The sequence below is a fragment of the Pimephales promelas genome, chromosome 1 (genome assembly GCF_988280905.1).
Source record: "Pimephales promelas chromosome 1, fPimPro1.hap1.1, whole genome shotgun sequence".
NCBI classification, from domain to species: domain Eukaryota; kingdom Metazoa; phylum Chordata; class Actinopteri; order Cypriniformes; family Leuciscidae; genus Pimephales; species Pimephales promelas.
The window spans coordinates 1,731,748-1,751,767 of record NC_142769.1 but is presented as its reverse complement, the minus strand read 5'-3'; the positions used below and the strand labels follow the sequence as shown (position 1 = coordinate 1,751,767).

The 20,020-nt window shown below is 38.8% G+C and overlaps 1 protein-coding gene across 1 annotated transcript in view; it reads right to left on the bottom strand.

Annotated features, from left to right (window-relative positions):
• Positions 1-670: 670 nt before the first annotated feature.
• Positions 671-20,020, bottom strand: part of ankrd11 (ankyrin repeat domain 11) — a 161,355-nt gene continuing 142,005 nt past the window's right edge. The window contains exons 5-13 of the mRNA XM_039690801.2: positions 19,502-19,675; positions 16,794-16,994; positions 16,252-16,394; positions 14,633-14,780; positions 7,596-14,542; positions 6,147-6,245; positions 5,767-5,910; positions 5,598-5,690; positions 671-4,307 (exon numbers count right to left, since the gene is read on the bottom strand). Coding sequence (XP_039546735.2) covers positions 4,122-4,307; positions 5,598-5,690; positions 5,767-5,910; positions 6,147-6,245; positions 7,596-14,542; positions 14,633-14,780; positions 16,252-16,394; positions 16,794-16,994; positions 19,502-19,675 — 8,135 coding nt within the window. The 3' untranslated portion in view covers positions 671-4,121. The remainder of the gene's footprint in view (positions 4,308-5,597; positions 5,691-5,766; positions 5,911-6,146; positions 6,246-7,595; positions 14,543-14,632; positions 14,781-16,251; positions 16,395-16,793; positions 16,995-19,501; positions 19,676-20,020) is intronic.

Here is a 20,020-nt window from a genome sequence, read left to right as displayed (position 1 = left end):
GTTACAAAGCATAGTCATTACCTATTCAAAGCGAACCAGCTCGTGACAGGAGTTCCAGTAATGTGTAGTCGGTACAATTTTACTCTTCGTCTCGCTTTATGTTTGTGAGTCATTCAAACTAAAATTAGAAGTATCATATTTTACAGCTGTTGCACAAACGTGGTCTACAGTACGTATGTATTTCTTAAACAATCAACTAGTTGTTTGTATTTATTAATTCATTGACTACTCATTCATTTCTGTTAAAGGATCTTAAAAAAAATCTTAGTGTCAGTGAACTAGTGAACAATTAGTCTCAGTAATATTATTATTATTATATTGAGATATTATATATCTCAATATATTATAGTAATTGTGTGCGTGAGAACCTGGTTAGTGTTAAATGAACCATTTCTTTTTAGGCACATATGCACTTGACAACAATAGACAGAAATATGTATATATATATTTTAAAGTTAAAATTAAAATTAAGGAATATCCAAAACATAAGAAATAGACACTTTAGTCTCTTTGAGACTTGTTTAATGGGTTAAAGCTATGCTGTGACATTTGTTAACGTTAAAATAACCTCATTGATATTGAACTTGAGTTTGTCACCCTCTTGTGGCAGATGTGTGGTATTGCAGGTCCCAAAAAAAAAATCAAAAAAAAAAAAATCACAGAAGCCAAGTCATTTCAAAAATTTATTTACGAACATAATCTCTGAGGAACAACAGCAGTTCTCGCGCTCTCTGTACATGCAAGTGTAGAAAATAACAATTTTGAATTTTTCCTCTCCGTTAAGTTTTTTGTTGTCATTTTTAGTTTCTCGCTTTTTGAATCGCAGGATATCAACACAGCTAAAGAGGTGAAAGTACTGGATCTCTGACAGCACTGAAATAGCATCCACAAACCCCTCCCCTCCCCATAGCTGCTCCAACAATATGTACATAATTCAACTACATTGTACAAAAAAAACAAAAACAAAAAAAAAAGATACATTGTTACATCACCGGCAGCGAGTGCGACGACACGTCTCGTCGCTGTTAGAATCTCACATTCTACGCAAGTTTTGGACTAGTACAAAGAGGAGGGTGCAAAACGTCCTGGAATATTATTTACAGCTATGTACAACGTCTCGTTCACGCATTACAAGAGGAAAATTTACACAGCGGAGACCTTCAACTCAAACATACCACAGGTGTCAGAAAGATAATAAATAGGCTATTTCTCACTATTTATATAGAGTTCAACATGTGTTGGAGGAGTCGAGTTGGATGTGTGGACAAACAAGGCTTGAAATTGTGGCTCCACACCTAATCTATCCAACATACATATGGAATAATCAGTAATCCGAGTGATTATTAGAGGTAATGTGTTGCAGACTGAGGTCAGCGTAGGCCAAGCATGTGTACGATCGACTGATTTAGTGGAAATCAACTTTTATTTTCTATCGCATCACAATTTCAAGCCTTTTAAAACTGAATCAGTTGTGGGAATCAGGACACACATCTTGTAAACAGGGGCTTAGTGATGATCAATGCACCGAATAACATCAAAAGCACTTGATCTGAAATCAGTGGGTTTCATTGCAACACAAAAAGAAACGGTCGAGTTTGTCGAGAGTCACGCACACGGTACACTCACAAAACTTTACCTGCGGAAACAGTGACACCTGTTGCACCCAGACTCAATGCACACATACACAACTGCGTCATGTGGGATCTTCACAGACTCGCAACCACACATGAGAACAAAAGGAAGAAAACCAAATTAAAACACTAGCCTGGATGGGTTAAGCAAACGTCACACAACCTCACACTGAAGCACAGGCAGGGGATGAGAAAGGGTGAGATATCAAAACACATTTCAAGTCGCCCACCAACAAACCAAAAAAATTAACACAAAAAAAAAAACCCTTGAAAAAAAAAATTGAATAATTGAAACTTGAAAAAAAAAATCTAATAATTGAAACTTGAAAAAAAAAATTAGAATAATTGAAACTTGAAAAAAAAATCTAATAATTGAAACTTGGAAAAACAAAACTAATGATTGAAACGTGAAAAAAAAAATCCAATTGAAACTTGGGGAAAAAAAATCGAATAATTGAAACTTGGGGAAAAAATCTAATAATTCAAACTTGAAAAAAACAAATCCAATTGAAACTTGAAAAAAAATTCTGATAATTGAAACTTGAAAAAAAAAATCCAATTGAAACTTGAAAAAAAATTCTAATAATTGAAACTTGAAAAAAAAAAATCTAATAATTGAAACCTGAAAAAATTCTAATAATTGAAAAGTGAAAAAAAAAATCCAATTGAAACTTGAAAAAAACTTTTATTGGAAACTTGAAAAAAAAATCTGATGGAAACAAAAAAAAAAAATAATAATTGAAACTTGAAAAAATTAAAATAATTGAAACTTAAAAACAAAAAAACACCCTCTTTCGCACGAGTCCCCTCTAGGTTGACTGATGAATTCGAGCATGTGCTGTAAAGATGGAAACGGACTAAATAAAATCAGAGAATAATTGACATTGGTGCATTTTTAAAAATAAAAAAAATACCATGAATAACAAGGATGTTAAATATAAAAAGAAAAACAGTCAGTGAGCCCATGTATACAAACAGTGAGTCCAAGAACGAAAGTGTGTGTGTAAAAGTCCACATCACGGACAGTGCCATAAGCGTCAGGCAATAAAAGTGACCTTTCAAAGAGTCACGAGTTAAAAACTCGATTGCTTCGGGATTAAGATTAACGAATGAGAGGTGAAGTTAGTGAGAGATTAAAAACATGAGCAGAGGCATGACACACAAACTCCCATGATTACAATGTGTGATACTAAATCCAAATGCGTACTGTACAGTTCATGATGTGTGTGTGTGTGTATCCAAATCACTATGCTATCTATGACTTGTGCAGCTTTAGAAAAAAAAAGAAGAGACGTTAACTGTATAAAGGCATTTTCTTGGTTTATACTTTTTTTGTTTTTGTTTATATATACTTGTGTAATAAAAGGATGAATAATATACCTCTACTATCTTTAAATAAATCCATAATCACTCTGCTACATCTGAAACTATGATCCCGACAGAGCAATCAGGAGGAGTGGAGACGGCGCGATGATGCATGGAAATACTGACGTTTGGCCCATGGGATTATGGGAGGTGACGGGGGGAGGGGAGGGGGGTGCTGCCCGAAAGTGAACTGTACATACAATGATTACTTTAATTCATTTATTTTTTGTTTTACACTTTAACTGAGTGATGTTACAGTACATAAGTTATTTACAACTGTGCAGTAATGTGTGGCAAAATAAATTATCTAGAAGGCAGCGAGAATACATTGGTTAATGATTATAAAAAACTGTACATCATTTACGGAATACCTTTTTTTTTTTTTTTTTTTTTTTTTTGCAATTTTCATTTTTTTTCCCATTAAACTAATGTTGGCTCTGTAGTGTTTTTCAAGTCACTTCCTCAGAAAGGGAACAATGAAATGCCCGAGTAAAAGAAAGACATAAACCAAAACAAAAAAAAAACCTTGTAAGTCCTCGTCTCTCGTGATTTGTGACGGTCTTGTTTCCTTATGCACTCGTTGTGAAAGCAGGCGTGTCTCCGGGACCGTCAGCCCACGCGTTCAATCGTTCCTCCTCGCCGAGCTGTCCTGAATAGGGCCTGAAACGCAGGAAAGTCGTTCTTTCCACCACTTTAGCATTATAGACTCCCGTCGCGCACGTTTGTGTCTTTCGTCCCGGAGCACAACAGTGGACGAACCCGTCTCAAGCTCGTTTTGTTTGTCGTAACTCAGCGTGGGCTGGGACAGATACAAAAACACTGCCCCTTATGTTCACCCAAAGCAGTTTAGCATCGTCAAATCCCAAACAAAAGCATAAAAAACTTGAGGACAAAAGTGCAAGTTGTGTGTTTTTCCTCTCCCTGTTTAAAAAAGACGAACGGTTCCTCCTCGGGCGGGGAAAAACGATGAGTTTTACCTTGGTTTCTCTATATAATATATATATTTCTCTCTTCCTCAAAGAAATCTCCTCAAACCGGCTAGCCCTTACCGAACTTTAGTTTGATGTCTCTTTGATAGATGGTTAACGTTAGACCGAACTCTCAGAGTCTGAGTGTGTGTCGTTGTCACGCGGGCAGCAGTACGAAGTCGTCGTTGACGTCGACCATGGGCACGTAGAAGGTGGGCACCTCGTTCACACACAGAGACTTGTGTCCCGCCGGGTCCAGTTCCTGCACCTTCAGCTGCCACTCCATCCTCTGCACCGCGTTCAGAGCCGCCGCCTCGTGTTGCTGACGCATTAGCAAACACGTCTGTCGGGAGAGTGTGATTACCGTTAGACTTTGGGAAATATACACAAGCTTGCACATTTAAGGGTTATAAAATGCATTTTTTGGTAACACTTCACATTAGGTTCATTGGTTAACATGAAGTGAGAATGAACAATACTTCTACAGCATTGATTCATCTTTAAAGTTGTTTTAGTTAAAGGAGTAGCTGATAATTGACTCACCCCCATGATGTCATCCAAGATGTCCATGTCTTTCGTTCTTCAGTCGAAAAGAAATTAAGGTTTTTGATGAAAACATTCCAGGACTTTTCTCCATATAATGGACTTCAATGGGGTCCAAACGGTTCAAGGTCCAGTGCAAACTGTTCAAAGGGCTTTAAACGATTCCAGACGATGAATAAGTGTCTTATCAAGCGAAACGATCGCTCGTTTAATAAATAAATAACAAAGTTTAAGTTTTATAAGCTCAAATGCTCGTCTTGCTCTGTTCTGTGTGACTCTCCTGTTCGAACTCAATCAAAATGAACGAATCTTTTTCCGAGTCAATTCATTAATTTCGTTCGTCGAATGAACCAAATGACACGAAAAAAGATTCGTTCATTTTGATAAACGAGCATTTGAGCTTATAAAACTTAAACTTTGTTATTCTTCGCTTGATAACACCCTTATTCATCGTCTGGAATCGTTTAAAGCCCTTTGAACAGTTTGCACTGAAACTCTCATTCGGATCTTGAACCGTTTGGTTCCCATTGAAGTCCATTATATGGAGAAAATCCTGGAATGTTTTCATCAAAAACCTTAATTTCTTTTCGACTGAAGAAAGAAAGACATGGACATCTTGGATGACATCATGGGGGTGAGGAAATAATCAGCGAAAGTTCATTTATTTCAGTAATTCAACTTAAAAGGTGAAACTAATATATTATATAGACTCATTACAAGCAAAGTGAGATATTTAATGCCTTTATTCATTATAATTGTGATGATTATGGCTTACAATATTCACAATATTCTAATTTTGAATTTGGGGTTTCCATAAGCTGAAGCCATAATCATCAAAATTATAACAAATAAAAAATTATATTTCACTTTGCATGTAATGAGCCTCAGTTTCACCTTTTAAGTTGAATTACTGAAATGTATCTATTAACTTATTTATCTATTAATTTAAAATTAAATCAAATGTATCTATTAATTTAATTCATATTAATCTATTAATTTATTATGTAATTAACTTTTGCAGGATATTCTAATTTTTCGAGTTCCATCTGTGTGTGTGTATATATATATATATAAAAATAAAATTCCTCACCTTCATGCGGTCGTACTTATCATCCACATCTTGAATCCAGGAGATAAACTGCCGAGCATTGAAGCGATCTCTCACAGACTTGTTTTCGTCCCCCTGGAGATCAAGAATAGTTAGAAATGTACATCATAACATCTTTACCGTGTTAATAACAGTTCAAACGAGGCCTCACCTGGCTTTCTGATGGCATGTTGTAGACTTCTGAATCCAGCAGCATTGTGCAAGCACTGAAAGGAACGGCCTGATTTGCGATTGTTCTCGCTGCTCTGCAATGAACACGCAGCACCTCCTGCTCACACGATACAATGAGCTTCTCCTGTACGGGAGCATAAAATCAGAGTAAGACGAGACATCCAATCGATAACCTTTGAGCATTCGTCTAGTAATCACGGGACAAAGCTAGTGAACCATCAAGGTTTGCAAGTCACAATAAGAAAATGAGATGAAACGCTTGCTTAGTTTAAATGTACATTGCAGATTTTTTTTTTAAGTGAGGGGAGAAACCAGGAAGAGAAAATAAAGAAAGACTAAAGGCAAGGCGTGCGAGTTTACCCTCTCGATGCTGTGCTGAAGTCTTAGTTTTCCTCGAACGGCCTCTTGCTGTCTGAATAACTCCTTCAGGGGCTCCGACAAAGATGGAGGTGGAGCAATCTAGGATAGTGGGGACAATAGTTTAGAAGGACATCTCTATATCTCAACAATGGAAATGCATTAATGGAGATATTCTGTGTTTTAACCAACGCATAATGTCCAAAATCTTGCTCCATATAATATATTAAATAGTGGTGCAAGGATCACAAAATTCACAGTTCGGATCATTTATGGATTTTTAATGGATCGGATAAAAAAAAAAAACCAAAAAAAACGATGTGAGGGTGACTATGTGTGACTTCACGTTTCATTTATTACTTAAAGCACACCTGAAATTCTTCGCTACTACATCAAAACCTACTAGCCGAACAAAGTTACAAAGTCTAACAGGTACAGAAATTGATAATTAAACCTAAATGTAAAATAACACTGTTCACTATAGAAATTAAATATAGTTTTTGCTTTGTTAAAGCTGTATTTTGTCATTTTATTAACATTAATGACACAGACAACAGTATGAATATTAGTCTACTGTTACTTTAAGGCTGAATGCACCAACGAAAATTTTTTTATATGACATAATCGAGAAAAAACCCGGCCGTATTTAGCCATAATTTTGTGTTTAACACTATCTGAAATGCGCCTTTCTCTCTGCGAGAGGCAAAGACAAATTGTCTCTATTGGCAAGAAAAAAGGCCCGTCCAAATGATAAACTTTAACTCTACGATGGTTAAATTTAGCAGTTAATCCGCGAATCACATGCGTGCCGAATCGTGGGGCCTGCGATCCGTTGATAATATTAATAATATATATAATACCATCCTATCAACATCTTCAACGTCTTTTCAGTATAATTATGCTGCTTATTGGTTGGGTGTTGAAAATGAACGAATCTTTTTACGAGTCAATTAGTTCGTTTCGTTCGTTGAATTAACCAAATGACTCGGAAAAAGATTTGTTCATATTGATGAACGAGTTCGAACAGGAGAGTCACGAACGTGCGTCACATTCGGTTCATTTCGGTTCATTCAACGAACGAAATGAACGAGTTGACTCGGGAAAAGATTCGTTCATTTTGATGAACAGGAGAGTCACGAACGCGCATCACAGAACAGAGCAAGGCGAGCATTTGAGCTTATAAAACTTAAACTTTGTTATTTATTTATCAAATGAGCGATCGTTTCGCTTTCATCGTCTGGAATCGTTTAAAGCCCTATGAACAGTTTGCACTGAAACTGTCATTTGGACCTTGAACCGTTTGGTTCCCATTAAAGTCCATTATATGGAGAATATCCTGGAATGTTTTCATCAAAAACCTTAATTTCTTTTCGACTGAAGAAAGAAAAGTTTGAAAAGTGAACTACTCCTTTAAAAGTATTTATGCATAGGACACAAAAACAAAATTCTTACCACAGGAATATGAAGCTTGCTCAGAGGCTTGCCATCAAGTAGATAAGAGCCTGTGTACGTCACATACTCTGCGTAACACTGGGGAGCTTGAGGTGTTATGTAACACAAAATCTTCCTCTTTTCCTCAATTTTCTTGCGGATCTGAAGGTAGTCAAAATAGGGGTTGGAACGGTCACTGTGGTATGGCTCTATCTCGTCCAACTTGATGGCATTCACGATGACTGCCAGAGTCTGTTGGATCATCTCCCGAGTCTGCTTCATTGCGGTGTTCACAAGCTGAACCTGCACCTGTTGCTGGCCAGATTTGGGAAACTTTCTCTTGCGTGGATGTTGGGACTGGTTGTCGTCGTCCTCAACAGGTCTGCCTTTTGATTTGGTGATTAGTGCAGGTACAGGAGTGGATGTCTGAGCTGTGGTTGAGGTGATGAGCTCTTTCTCCTTTTCTACTGTGACACAAGAAGTGGTCACACTTGTTGTGATTGGTAAGGAGGATCCCGAAGAGCTCTGCTTGTTCTGATTGGCCAGCATCTGAGCCTTTTTCCGGGTCATCCTCTGAGGTATTTCCTCAATTTTCTTGGGCGCCTCGGACACTGGTATGGTCACGGACAACTTGGCGGTTGTCTCAAGGGCCTCTGATACTGGTGTGCTACTAGGCATTGAGACAGATTGAACCTGAACAGGATGGGGGCTACACGAGGGACCCAGAACTACCACAGGATTTTGTCCTAATATATGTGATTTTGTGGTGGCTGGTAGCTCCAAGTATTGTACCATAACAGACGGCATCATTGTATCCGGGATTGTTTCTTTTTGCCTGTATTCATTGTCCTTTTCACTCTCAGTAGAAAACAAATTGACATTCTCATTCCGTTCTTCAAAAGCTTCCCTCTCCTCTGGGATTGTTTCTTTCATGGGAGGAACCTCTGGGATGTTCTGAGGCTCTGGCTCCAACTCACACTGCGGTCTATATCCATCCTCACTTATTGGAGGAACCAATTCCTGACCAGATTCTGTAGGAGGCACGATTGCAGGAGAACAAGATGCTTTGGACAAACTTGTCAAGTCAACATCCATAATTTCAAGATCTTCGTTTGTCTCAATAACGGGAGGTCTTGTCTGAGGAGGTGGGAGCTTACTCTCCGCAATCTCTGGGGTTGTTATATCAGGCTCCGGCATCTCCTTCTCCTGGAAAGGAAGCTCTGGTATAGAGAAAGGTCCCATGTCATCCATTTCATCAGCTGCACTAGGGAATGGATCTACCCATGAAACAACAGGTTCTTGGTTGACTGGTGGGGCTACAGAGATGCAGTTCTCTGCAACATAGGTGGGAGACTCTTGTATATCGTCTTTCATCATACATGGGGGCTCTAGGCCCATCTGCACTTCCTCGGGATCTGGTTTGCAATCGGTGAAGAAAGTTTCTAGTCGAGGTGATTCTGACTCCAGTGCCTCCGTTTCAGGTCTTTCCGGAGATGTGATGTCTTCCACTGTGTCTTTGTGGACCTCGTAATGAGAGTCAGATATCTGTGATGGACAGTATACTCTGGAATAAGTAGAGTGAGGTGGCGTCACGGGCATAACACTTGGGATATGCTGCAAATCACAATCAGAGTGTGAATATGGACTGCTTATCTTTGACACGGCAGCCTCGACCTCTCTGTAACTCTCATTGGGTGATTTCATGAGCACTTCTGAATTCCAGGCTAAGGACTGATCACACGAGTTTTCCATGTAGTTGTCTTGTGGATGGGTTGGTGTTATGGGAATTTCGTCAGGATCTCTTCTATCTGGACATTCAAGCCACGCCTTTTTGTCAGATTCCTCAATCCCGAGTGAGTACGTGGGATCGGTCCTGGACTCGTCTTCAGCGTGGTGAGCTTCTGTGCCATCCTCAACAAAATCATCATCTTCGTCATCCTCCTCATCTTCCTCTTCTTCTTGCTCTTCAACAACAGGAGGCAAGTAGTCACTCACACTGACAGGGTGAGCTGGCATTAGAACCGGTCCACTTTGCTGTGGCTCTGAGAGATCATCAATGTCCATGGGAGGAAGGGCAGCAGGAGCTGGAGTTGGGGGAGCCGCTATATCCAAACAAGGCTCCTGGGGTTCAGGTCTATGGACTGGAGTTGAGGGCTTCATGAGATAGCTGTTATAAACACTCCCCGAGTGTTCAATGCCATCGTTGAGGGAATTTACAGAAGGCGCTTCATCGGGAACTCTGTCATGTTGTGATAGGTCAGGCCTGGGAGACATCATCTCAATAGGGGGTGAAAAGTATGTTGGGGAAAGGCAATTAAGTCTGTCAGCTGCTATCTTGTCCTCGGTAATATGCGAGGCCGAAGACTCGAATGCTGTGCCTTCCGGTATATGTTGCTGTCGCAAAAACTTTTCTGCCTCTACTTTGAACTCGTTCTCAAGTGGTCTTCTGACATCAGGGGTGACGGAACGACTCACGAGGGGTAATTGCAAGTTCTTTGCTGGTGTTATGCATGTTCCCTCCTGGAAGTTATTCGATGAGTTGGAATATCTGTCGAAGAAGGAAGGGGAGCAGGCGTTCATGGACATAGTGGTGGCCGAGGAATTCTGACAGTCAAGACCATCAAATATGATGTCAGGATAGTCCTCTGCACTGCAGGAGGGAGTGCGAGGAGTTTGCATGACTTCCTCATAGCTTGGACATGAGATCACAGATGTCGGGGTGGGGACACCCGTTGGTCTGTTCTGGTCAGGTCTAGGGGATGCAGGAAGATTTTCCTTTATTTGATGGCCAGCAAGCCAGTCTTTTGAGTTCTGACTGTCAATAGATATCGGCTTTCTATCGGGGGACATCATTTGGGTTGGAAGGCCAGTGTCTTTGAACTTTTTTTCTTTCAAAGCACTCTCCACTGATTTTTTGGAAAGTTCACTGCGGTTCTTCTTAAGTTCTTCATTCGATTTAGATTTATCTTTAAGCTTTGGGTCACCTGACCGATGCCTCAGTTTTTCCATCTGTTTCATTCTTTCTTTGTGTTTCTTGTGGCGCTCTTCAATCTCTTGATCTTTTAGACTAAGCATTTTGCCAAAACTTGTTAGTCTGAGATCACCATCGACCAAAAGTTTTTCCCGAGGGCGATTGTCCTTTCGAGTCGTCTCTTTTGACTGGCTGAATTTGTCATTCTCATCTTTGACCTTGGCTTTGAGATCTTTGTCCATGATATCTTTATTTCTCTCCTTATTCTTCCCATCAAATTTAGAAGCGTCTTCTTTAGATTTCTCTTTAATACTCGTGACTTGAGCGTTTTCCTTCATTCCGGACTTTTGTTCTTCTTTTGAGTGTCTGAAGGAGCCAAATCCATCTGAGTATTTATGCTTTTCCTCTTTCACTTTTTCCTTGTGCTTCTCTTTCTTCTTTTTGTCTTTTACTTTCTCGCTGTTAATGACACTATTTGTCTTGTCTTTTTTGGACATCTCCTTCTCGAACTCCAGAGTCTTTTCCAAGTCATCCTCGCCATCGACCTTGGAACCATATGGAAAAGTGTAAGGGTCAGCCTCCAAAGGCATGGGCTCTTTGTCAAAGGGCAAGCTCTCTCTGCGGCCATATGATTCTCTGATCTCCTCTGACTTGTCTTTTTTATCCCCCTTTTCTTTCTTGACTTTCTCCTTTTCTTTGTCGTGACTCTTTTTGGATGATGAGGATGAGGAATGTCTATGCCTCTCTTTCTCTCTGAACTTATCCTGCGGATTAGAGATGGATAGAGACTCTCTTCTCTCCTCGGTGATGTCGGGTATACTGATGTTGGAGGAATCATAGAAGCTGCTCAGAACGGGTTCATGACCTCTGTCTGTGAAACTGTCTGATGAAATTTCACTATTTCTATCATTGGAATCATCTTTGTAATCATTCATTGCCTCTTCCTCAAGTTTCTCCAACAACGATTTCTCATTCTCACCACCGCCCTTTGAGAGTTTTCTTTCCTTTAAGTGCTCTACCTTGTCTTTGTATTTGTTTTTGCCCTTTTCCTCACTGGCATCTTTCTTGTCAACAAGTTTCTGCTTGCTTTTCTTGTCTTGATTTGAATCCACAGATGCTCGGTCCTTACGCTCCTTGTGTTTTGTCTCAATTGAATCTTTGTCCTTTTTATCTTTGTGTTTATCCATGGAGGCTTTTCTCTCTTTTCCAGCATCGAATGATGCCTTCTCCTTTTTCTTATCTTTATGTTCCTTTTGTTTTTCTGTGGAATGTGTCTTCTTCAGATGTTTATCTGTTTGGAAATTATCCATTTCGTCAATGTCTGGTGTGGAATCTTTCCGGTGAGAATCTGATAGTCCGAGAGAGTCGCTTAATTTCGCAACACCCCCATTGTAGTTGTCGTCATCATCTTCACTCTCATCCGTAAAGATATCTGCGATTGTGTACCACGTCTTCTCTCTCGTCTTTTCAGGTTTTCTCTCCTCTTTCTTGAACTCTAGGAAGTCTTTTTCTCTGTCAGCATGTTTGTCCTGGGATGTCTTTTCTTTCTTATCTTTAATCTGCTCAGATGACATCTTCCTTTCTTTGTCCTTGACATGAGAATCTTTATGCTTTTCTTTAGCCCCATCCCGCTTGTCTTTGGAGGCCCGTTCTAGATCTTTCTCTTTCATTGATCTGTCAATTGAGTTCTTCTCAGGTTTCTCCTTTTCCAGGTCCAAGTTTCTGTCCTTAGGCTTGTCCTTGTGTTTTTCTCCTTTGGACTTCTCTTTCTTTTCCACGCCATCAATTTTCTTCCCAGAGTGGTTCCTCTCTCTTGGGTCAGACTTACAAGTGGTTTCATTCTCTGGTTTGTCTTTAAAGAAGGCCTCACTCCCATAGTCATCTCTCAGAGATTCTTGTTTGGTCTTGGAGTCTTTCCTTTCCTTGGTAAACTCATAGGAATCTTTTCGGTCTCTGCTGCCCTCCACGTAGTCCTTCTCCTTCTTCTCTTTGACGCCCTCAGCCGATTCTTTTCGCTTCTTCTCCTTTTCCAATGACTGACCCGAATTGAACTTTTGTTTGTCTGTCCAGTCCTTTTTCTTTTCACTATTCTTCTCAGAGGACTCCTTGTCTTTCTTCTTAGACGCAGTTTCCTTTTCAGGACGCTTATCCCCATGATCTGGCTTTTTATCTTTGACTTTATTTTCCTTTCTTCGGTCCCTGTTTTCCTCCTTCACTGTTTCTACGATCAACTTGACCGCGTTATTTGATTTGTATTCTTTCACAGGGGCATCCCAGCTATCATCCCCATAAAGCGAACTATCAGAAGACATGTCCGACTGCCACCGATCATGGGGATCATCCGATGTTTCCTCTAGCAAGTGATTTTTTAAGTCATAGTCTTCATAATCAGGTTCCTCCTTGATATTTTTATCCCTCTTAGACTTTTCCTTCTCTTCTTTTACACTTTTTTCAGATTTAAAATGTTTTTCCTCTTTTTGTTCGTTCTTTTTGTCGACTTTAAGAGATTTGTCCTTAGACTTTTTCTTTTTATCATCTTTATGGGCTTTCTGCTTCTCCTCCTTTGCCTTGTCTTTTGTAAGTCTCTCCTTCTCAGGCTTCAAAGGTTTGTCCTCTTTGCTCACCTTTTCCTTGTTTGACTCCTTTGTCTTCTTGGACCTCTCTTCTTTGACCACCCTTTGAGTTTCTTTACCCGGCCAGTCCTTGTCTTCGGATTTACCTTTAGACAATCGGTCTTCCTTCTTAAAATGATCTTTCTCATGTTTTGAAAGCTTGACCCTATTTTCAGAAGGCGACATCGTGTCGACAATTAGCGATTTCTGCCGTGTATCATCAAAGTCAAAAGAAAAGCTCTTGACAAACTTCTCATTCATGTCTTGACTCAACACCACACTCGGAGCCTTATCCTTTTCCTTACTTTTGTGTTTGTGTTTCACTTTGTGTTTCTTCAACACCTTTCCATCTTTGTCTGTTTTAGAAATGGCTCCATCCGTGTTCGAGTTCTTGTAAAACTCAGAGTTCTTTTTGTCCACCGCACTGGCATGCGTGTTGTTTTTCTTTCTGTTATCTTGCACTTTCTTCTTCACCTGCTTCACAGACTCAACGCTGGAGTCGGCAGACAAGTAGTCCGATTCGCTGGAGAGCCTCGTTCTGACCGAGTCCGAGAGGGAGCTGACATCCGACCACGCCGGAGAGGACACGGTCTTCCAGCCGTCCGTCCTCCACTGCTTTGGGTGCTGCTCTGCCAGAGACTGTGTGTGTTTCTGTGAGCTCAGACTCCCATGCGATGAGGATGAAGAAGAAACTGACAGAGAGCTAAAGACAGAAGGATCTTTAAGGCTCAACGTAGAAGAGTCCTTTACACAATTTGCACTCTGCATGGATCCTTTGTCGTCCTCGCTCTCCAAGTCCCCAATCTCCGAGTCTGAGGTGCAGAACTTGTCGTTCACTTTATCAAAGCGCACCTCCTTGCTAACATTATTTTTTGTCTCCTTCTTCCTCTTCTTCTTGACTTTACTTTTCTCTTTTTGCTGCTTGGAGCTCAGCGACGTGGATTCCCGGCTTTTCGCGTTGGTCTGAGGTGCAGGTTGCCTTGGTGTGGTCGTGGGTGTAAAACACAACGTACTGTCGTCTTCATCCGAGCTGTTGCTGTCCGACAGGATCCTGCGCACAGCCTTCTTTGGTGTTAGCGTGTTGCTTTTGGAATAGGTTTTGACCTCCATCTTGGGTATGGAGATAAAGTTGTTTGCCTTGATGATGACGGGATCCTTGCGAAACTCTTTCTTGAGCAGATGCTTGTCGTCCACAGGTGGGACACGCTCCTCCTCGTCATCCTCGTCAAACTCGTATTCATCCTTGACCGGAGTAGAGATAGATTTGGGTGGGTCCATGCCCTTCCCTTTTAATTTTAAGCCCTTCTCAAACTCTGAGTCTGTATTATTGCCATCAACAGAGCTGGATGGGGCAAATGATGGGGCATCTTCCTCTTCAGAAGAATCTGCAGGGATGCACACAAAAAAAATCTTAATATTAGCATATGGTACACATTTCCTGCACTTTCTGGCACAAAAAACTGCATGGTACGCACCTGAGGAACTCTCCTCACTGGAGGTGTAAGTGCCTTTTCCCAGCAACAGGTTAAGCATTGTTTGCGAATTTGCCACTTTTAATGGAGTCTCTCCTCTTCTGTTGCTTTGACAAGGATCCCCTCCATACCGTAACAGCAGCTTCACAACCTACAAAACCAGAATAGGGGGTTTGTTACAGTTTGTTAAGTATATTAAGATAACAAAAATATTAAGAAATAAAATATTAGAAAAATTCGATTTATACTTGAATTCTAAAGGCAATACTATGTTAGAGGAAAAAGTACTGATGCAAATGTAAACCAGATCAAGCATCGCATCTTTTATTGAAATTAAATTGTTTTGTTTTGCTCATTTATTTATTTCAACAGGGACAATGTGCAAAAACATTAATTAAAGATGCTTTGAACGAGATTTAGCTTAAGCTAGTTTCCACCTGTAAATTACATACAATCGTTCTTAAATATATAATTTCCTTAATGTTCATGCAAGGAAAATTAGGTTACAATAGTGCATAAAACCGTAAGTGAACCTGAGAAAACACGTGTCAACACACAGAGTAATGTAACGTTATTACAAAAACACAAAATAGCTAAATCTGATTCAGAAAAAAATCCACTTCACAACTCACTACATCTATATATTGTTTGTCGAAAAAAAATCTGCAGCGAGTGCCGGGCACTTTATGTGTACAAAGTTTCCAGCTTAAGAAAACACGCTCAGATCTGACCGATAGGGATGTAATGATACACGTATTACATACATTTATTCAAATGTAGGCGCGTCATAATGTAAAAGACGTTGGCGTGACCACAACATTTCCCAACATCAAATGGCAAATGTAATGTAAGCGGAACAACTGAGCCAATCGTTATTGTGTGGTTGTTTGGATGACGGACCGTTTATCAGTTCTGATCTTGATCCAAATCCAGTAAGGAAAACATTTGAATTCGCCACTGAAGTAATAACTTCGCTGCGAGATCTAGTGAGAAACATTCACATTTCTCCATTATTAACGGATCAAACAGCCAGGAAGAAACTTTGTGCCATAATTGAACTATCCAGTGTCCACAGATCAGCAACAGCACCATGGATTTACTGTACATCACGTCGGTTTTATTTTGACATTATCAATACAATTGCTGCCCTCAAATGTTAAATCTAAAATAAAATAAACCTTAACTACTACAATATTACATTTCATTTTGTCCAAGGAGCTGTTTTGTTTAATAAGCTCCTAAGAAAAGTCAAGTATAGTTCCATCATTGCTCAAAGTTAAAAAATATCATACTTTATGATGTTAGTTTTAATAAAAATATAATTAAAAAAATTAAATCAAGGAAATTTCTTTCTTTTTGCTGTATTTGAAACGTACCGAACCGTGACACAAGTGTATCGTATCGAGCCGAACCGTGAATTTTGTGAACCGTTACACCCCTACTGACCGATGTGCAGGTTTAGTCACGATTTTTTCCACCAACTGAGAGAGTTTATCAGTAGAGGCACAACGCAGCGCTGTATACTGGATAAGCGAACATTCTCTTCAAATTTTCAAAATTAAAATTTGACAGCCCTAACACACACACACACACTTGTGGAACGTCTGTTCGGAGGTACTTACTTTAAGATGGCCATTGTTGGATGCATCATGTAGGGGCGTGTCGTCATCCAGGCCCTTGGTGTTAACCTCGGCCCCGGCTGCCAGCAGCTGCTTGGCCACATCATAATACCCTCGATTACACGCCTCATGCAGTGCGGTCCAGCCTGAAACAACAAAAAGCATTACATTATTAATAAAGAAGCATTTCGTTATTATTAAGTGCATGAGCATTTCAACAATAACATTCTATTCAATTTAAACAGCATGTTAAAGGATTAATGTCTTCAACTTATTTATATAGCACAATTAATAACAACGTTGTTGCCCGAAGCGCGCCACAGTTATAATTAAAACATACATAGATAAAAACATTTACCAAGCCTAGCAAATGAAGGCATGACTACACACTCTTAGACACACCCTTAGACACATCAGTATAGAGAGAGAGAAAAAAAAACACAATAAAAATAAGATATTACTTCAATAAACATAATTTTTCAACTGAGACTTAAAAATCTCTATTGTTGAAGCTTGCCGGATACGAAGGGGATGTTTGCCCTTACCTGCAAAGTCTTTTACATTCACGTCGGCCCCCTCGTTGATGAGCTCCTTGACACGGCGAGCCTCCCCACGTATGGCTGCCCGGTGCAACCGCGTCTCACCCCTCTCGTTTCGCTTGTTAACTTTGTCTTTGGTTTTTGAGGCCGAGTTTGGTGTTCCCTTCTGACCCAGACTTGACTGTGACTGATGCTTTGGTGTTGTGTCTGCATAAAAACATAGGTATTAAGAGCAAGATTACTTACAGAAGTGCACAGGGGGCCAACAAGATGATTAAAAATAATTTTAAATAACACGAAAATAGTTTAAAACATCGGATAGGACAGGAAAAGAGGAAGCTAGGACTCTTTTATCATTCGTATTTTAGTTTAATAACAATAATTGTCTCCCTAAAGTGAAGGAAAGTCTACTACTGTTGTTTTTAGAATTAAAATAATGCTAAAATAAATAAAATAAAACAGTCAGATAATCTATAATAAATATATTTGTGTTTATTGCCAACAAAAAAATATTTCAAAAATCCTTAATCATGAAAAACTTACAGTATGGATCCTGAAAAAAGATAACAGGAATCACTAAAAAATAAATGAAATAAAACAGTCACATAATCTATAATAAATATATTTGTGTTTATTGCCAACAAAAAGTATTTTAAAAATCCTTATTCATCCTTAATCGTGAAAAACTCGTCAACTCGGTGGTCAAAAACAGCATGGATCCTGAAAAAAGAAATCAGGAATCACTAAAAAATAAATGAAATAAAACAGTCACATAATCTATGATAAATATATTTGTGTTTATTGCCAACAAAAAGTATTTTAAAAATCCTTATTCATCCTTAATCACGTCAACTCGGTGGTAAAAAACAGTATGGATCCTTAAAAAAAAAAATCTGGAATCACTAAAAAATAAATAAAATAAAACAGTCACATAATCTATGATAAATATATTTGTGTTTATTGCCAAAAAAAAATATTTTAAAAATCCTTATTCATTCTTAATCGTGAAAAACTTGTCAATTCGGTGGTCAAAAACAGTATGGATCCTGAAAAAAAAAAAATCAGGAATCACTAAAAAATAAATAAAATAAAACAGTCACATAATCTATGATAAAAATATTTGTGTTTATTGCCAACAAAAAAATATTTTAAAAATCCTTATTCATTCTTAATCGTGAAAAACTTGTCAATTCGGTGGTCAAAAACAGTATGGATCCTGAAAAAAGAAATCAGGAATCACTAACAAATAAATAAAATAAAACAGTCACATAAACTATGATAAATATAATATAAAATATAATATAAAAATATTTTTAAAATCCTTATTCATCCTTAATCATGAAAAACTTGTCAATTCGGTGGTCAAAAACAGTATCGATCCTGAAAAAAAAAAATCAGGAATCACTAAAAAATAAATAAAATAAAACAGTCACATAATCTATGATAAATATATTTGTGTTTATTGCCAAAAAAAGTATTTAAAAAATCCTTATTCATCCTGAAAAATAAAAAAAATAAAAAATCAGGAATCACTAAATTAATTTTGTTTGGTTTAAATCTACTCATAGTCAAAGTATCTGTAAATAAAATCAGCTTTATCATCATTACAGCTGAAGAGGAAATATATGAACTTGTGTGTGGACAATGAATGCCTTGCAGTCAACAAGGTCGAGCACTAATTAAACACTGATATGAGCAGCTTGTGTATTATTGTAGTAATGAGTATTTGCTATGACCTCTAGGTGGCAGTCTTATACAACAAACACGAGGACAACATCAGCCTGTGCCAATCTGCGCCTTCTAGCTGTCACATCTTTCACTAAATTACACAATTTTAACTGGATTTCACCCCTTGGATTTGGACGACATTGTCAGCAACAAGATTAAAGCACACTGAATCAACAAACGACCACGTGAACAAGGACATTTATTAGCAGTCACATGACAGACACACCAAATCAGCTCCACTAAATCACTATTTTCAGACATATTCAGAACAAACCAACACAATAGCTGGCATGCAAAAGTGCTCAGTATGGGTGGGGTTAGGAATTTCCTGTGGTCTTTTGTTTTAAATCTAAATTTTTGTTCAGTAAATCTAATAGAAACATGGTTACAAAAAGGTTTATTAGTTAAAATATTAACTAACAATGAGCAAAACATTTGTTACTATAGGGTTAGGGTTAATAAAAATCAAGTGCAACAGTGCATCTATCTAATACAACCTTTGATTTATGCATTAGTAAATGTTAAAATTAATATTAACAAAAATATTTAATGCTGTAGAAGTATTGTTCATTCATAGTTCGTGTTTACTAATTGAGACATGCATGCCAGAGATAAGATGTAACCTTTAAGCATGCAATACTATTGGTCAAGCCTCGAAAAACAAACTTTGAAGTGAATGCAACACAAATCCAATGCGTTTCACTAAATATCAAGCTGCAATACCACATGAGCCAATCAAATCAGCTCATATCGGAACAGCCCGAGCGAGTCCCTTGGTGCTCTGTCAACAGTCCTGAAGGGCTGATGAACAACAGTGGATTAAGATTGCAGAGGTTCATTTCGGCGAAGTAATGGAAATTGATGAGGGTTATCTTGTTTAATTGAATTCTAATTAAGTGCTGTGGTGTGTGTGTGAAGCATAGCATGAGAGTGCAGCAGGGACAGTGGAGGCGACTGAAGACGTGGTGCTCATGATAAACACGCACCTGGACTGTTGACGGACTCCTCGGCCGTCATCTGCATGAGGAGAGCCACCTGCTGCCGCTCGGACAGGGGGTACCCGGCCCGGATCCCCGGCATGCCCATCCCGAACGCCAGGCCCGACTTCCTGGTGTTAGTGGGCTCCTTTTTAATGCGCTTCCGCTCTGGACCTTGCTTTTCTGTGGAGGACAAAACGGGGCATGTTGAGTCTCAAAACCAGCCTCATAGTCCATCTAAGCGAAGATTTGTTATCACAACATTTTTTCTTTTGTCAGATCAACTTAAATAATTTATTTAGTTCAGATAACTTATTATTTTGAGTTTCTGATGATTAAATCAATCTCCTTCATTGTATTAACCCACTTTTTTCAGTTCAATCAACTTAAATTTTTTGAGGCAACCAGGTCACTTAATTTTTTTAAGTTAAACCAACAATATTTTTTACAGCGTACATATCCTGCAAAATGAAATAATAAGCACTAATTTTTTTGGACTACAATCAGAGATCTCACTTATCAAAAAAA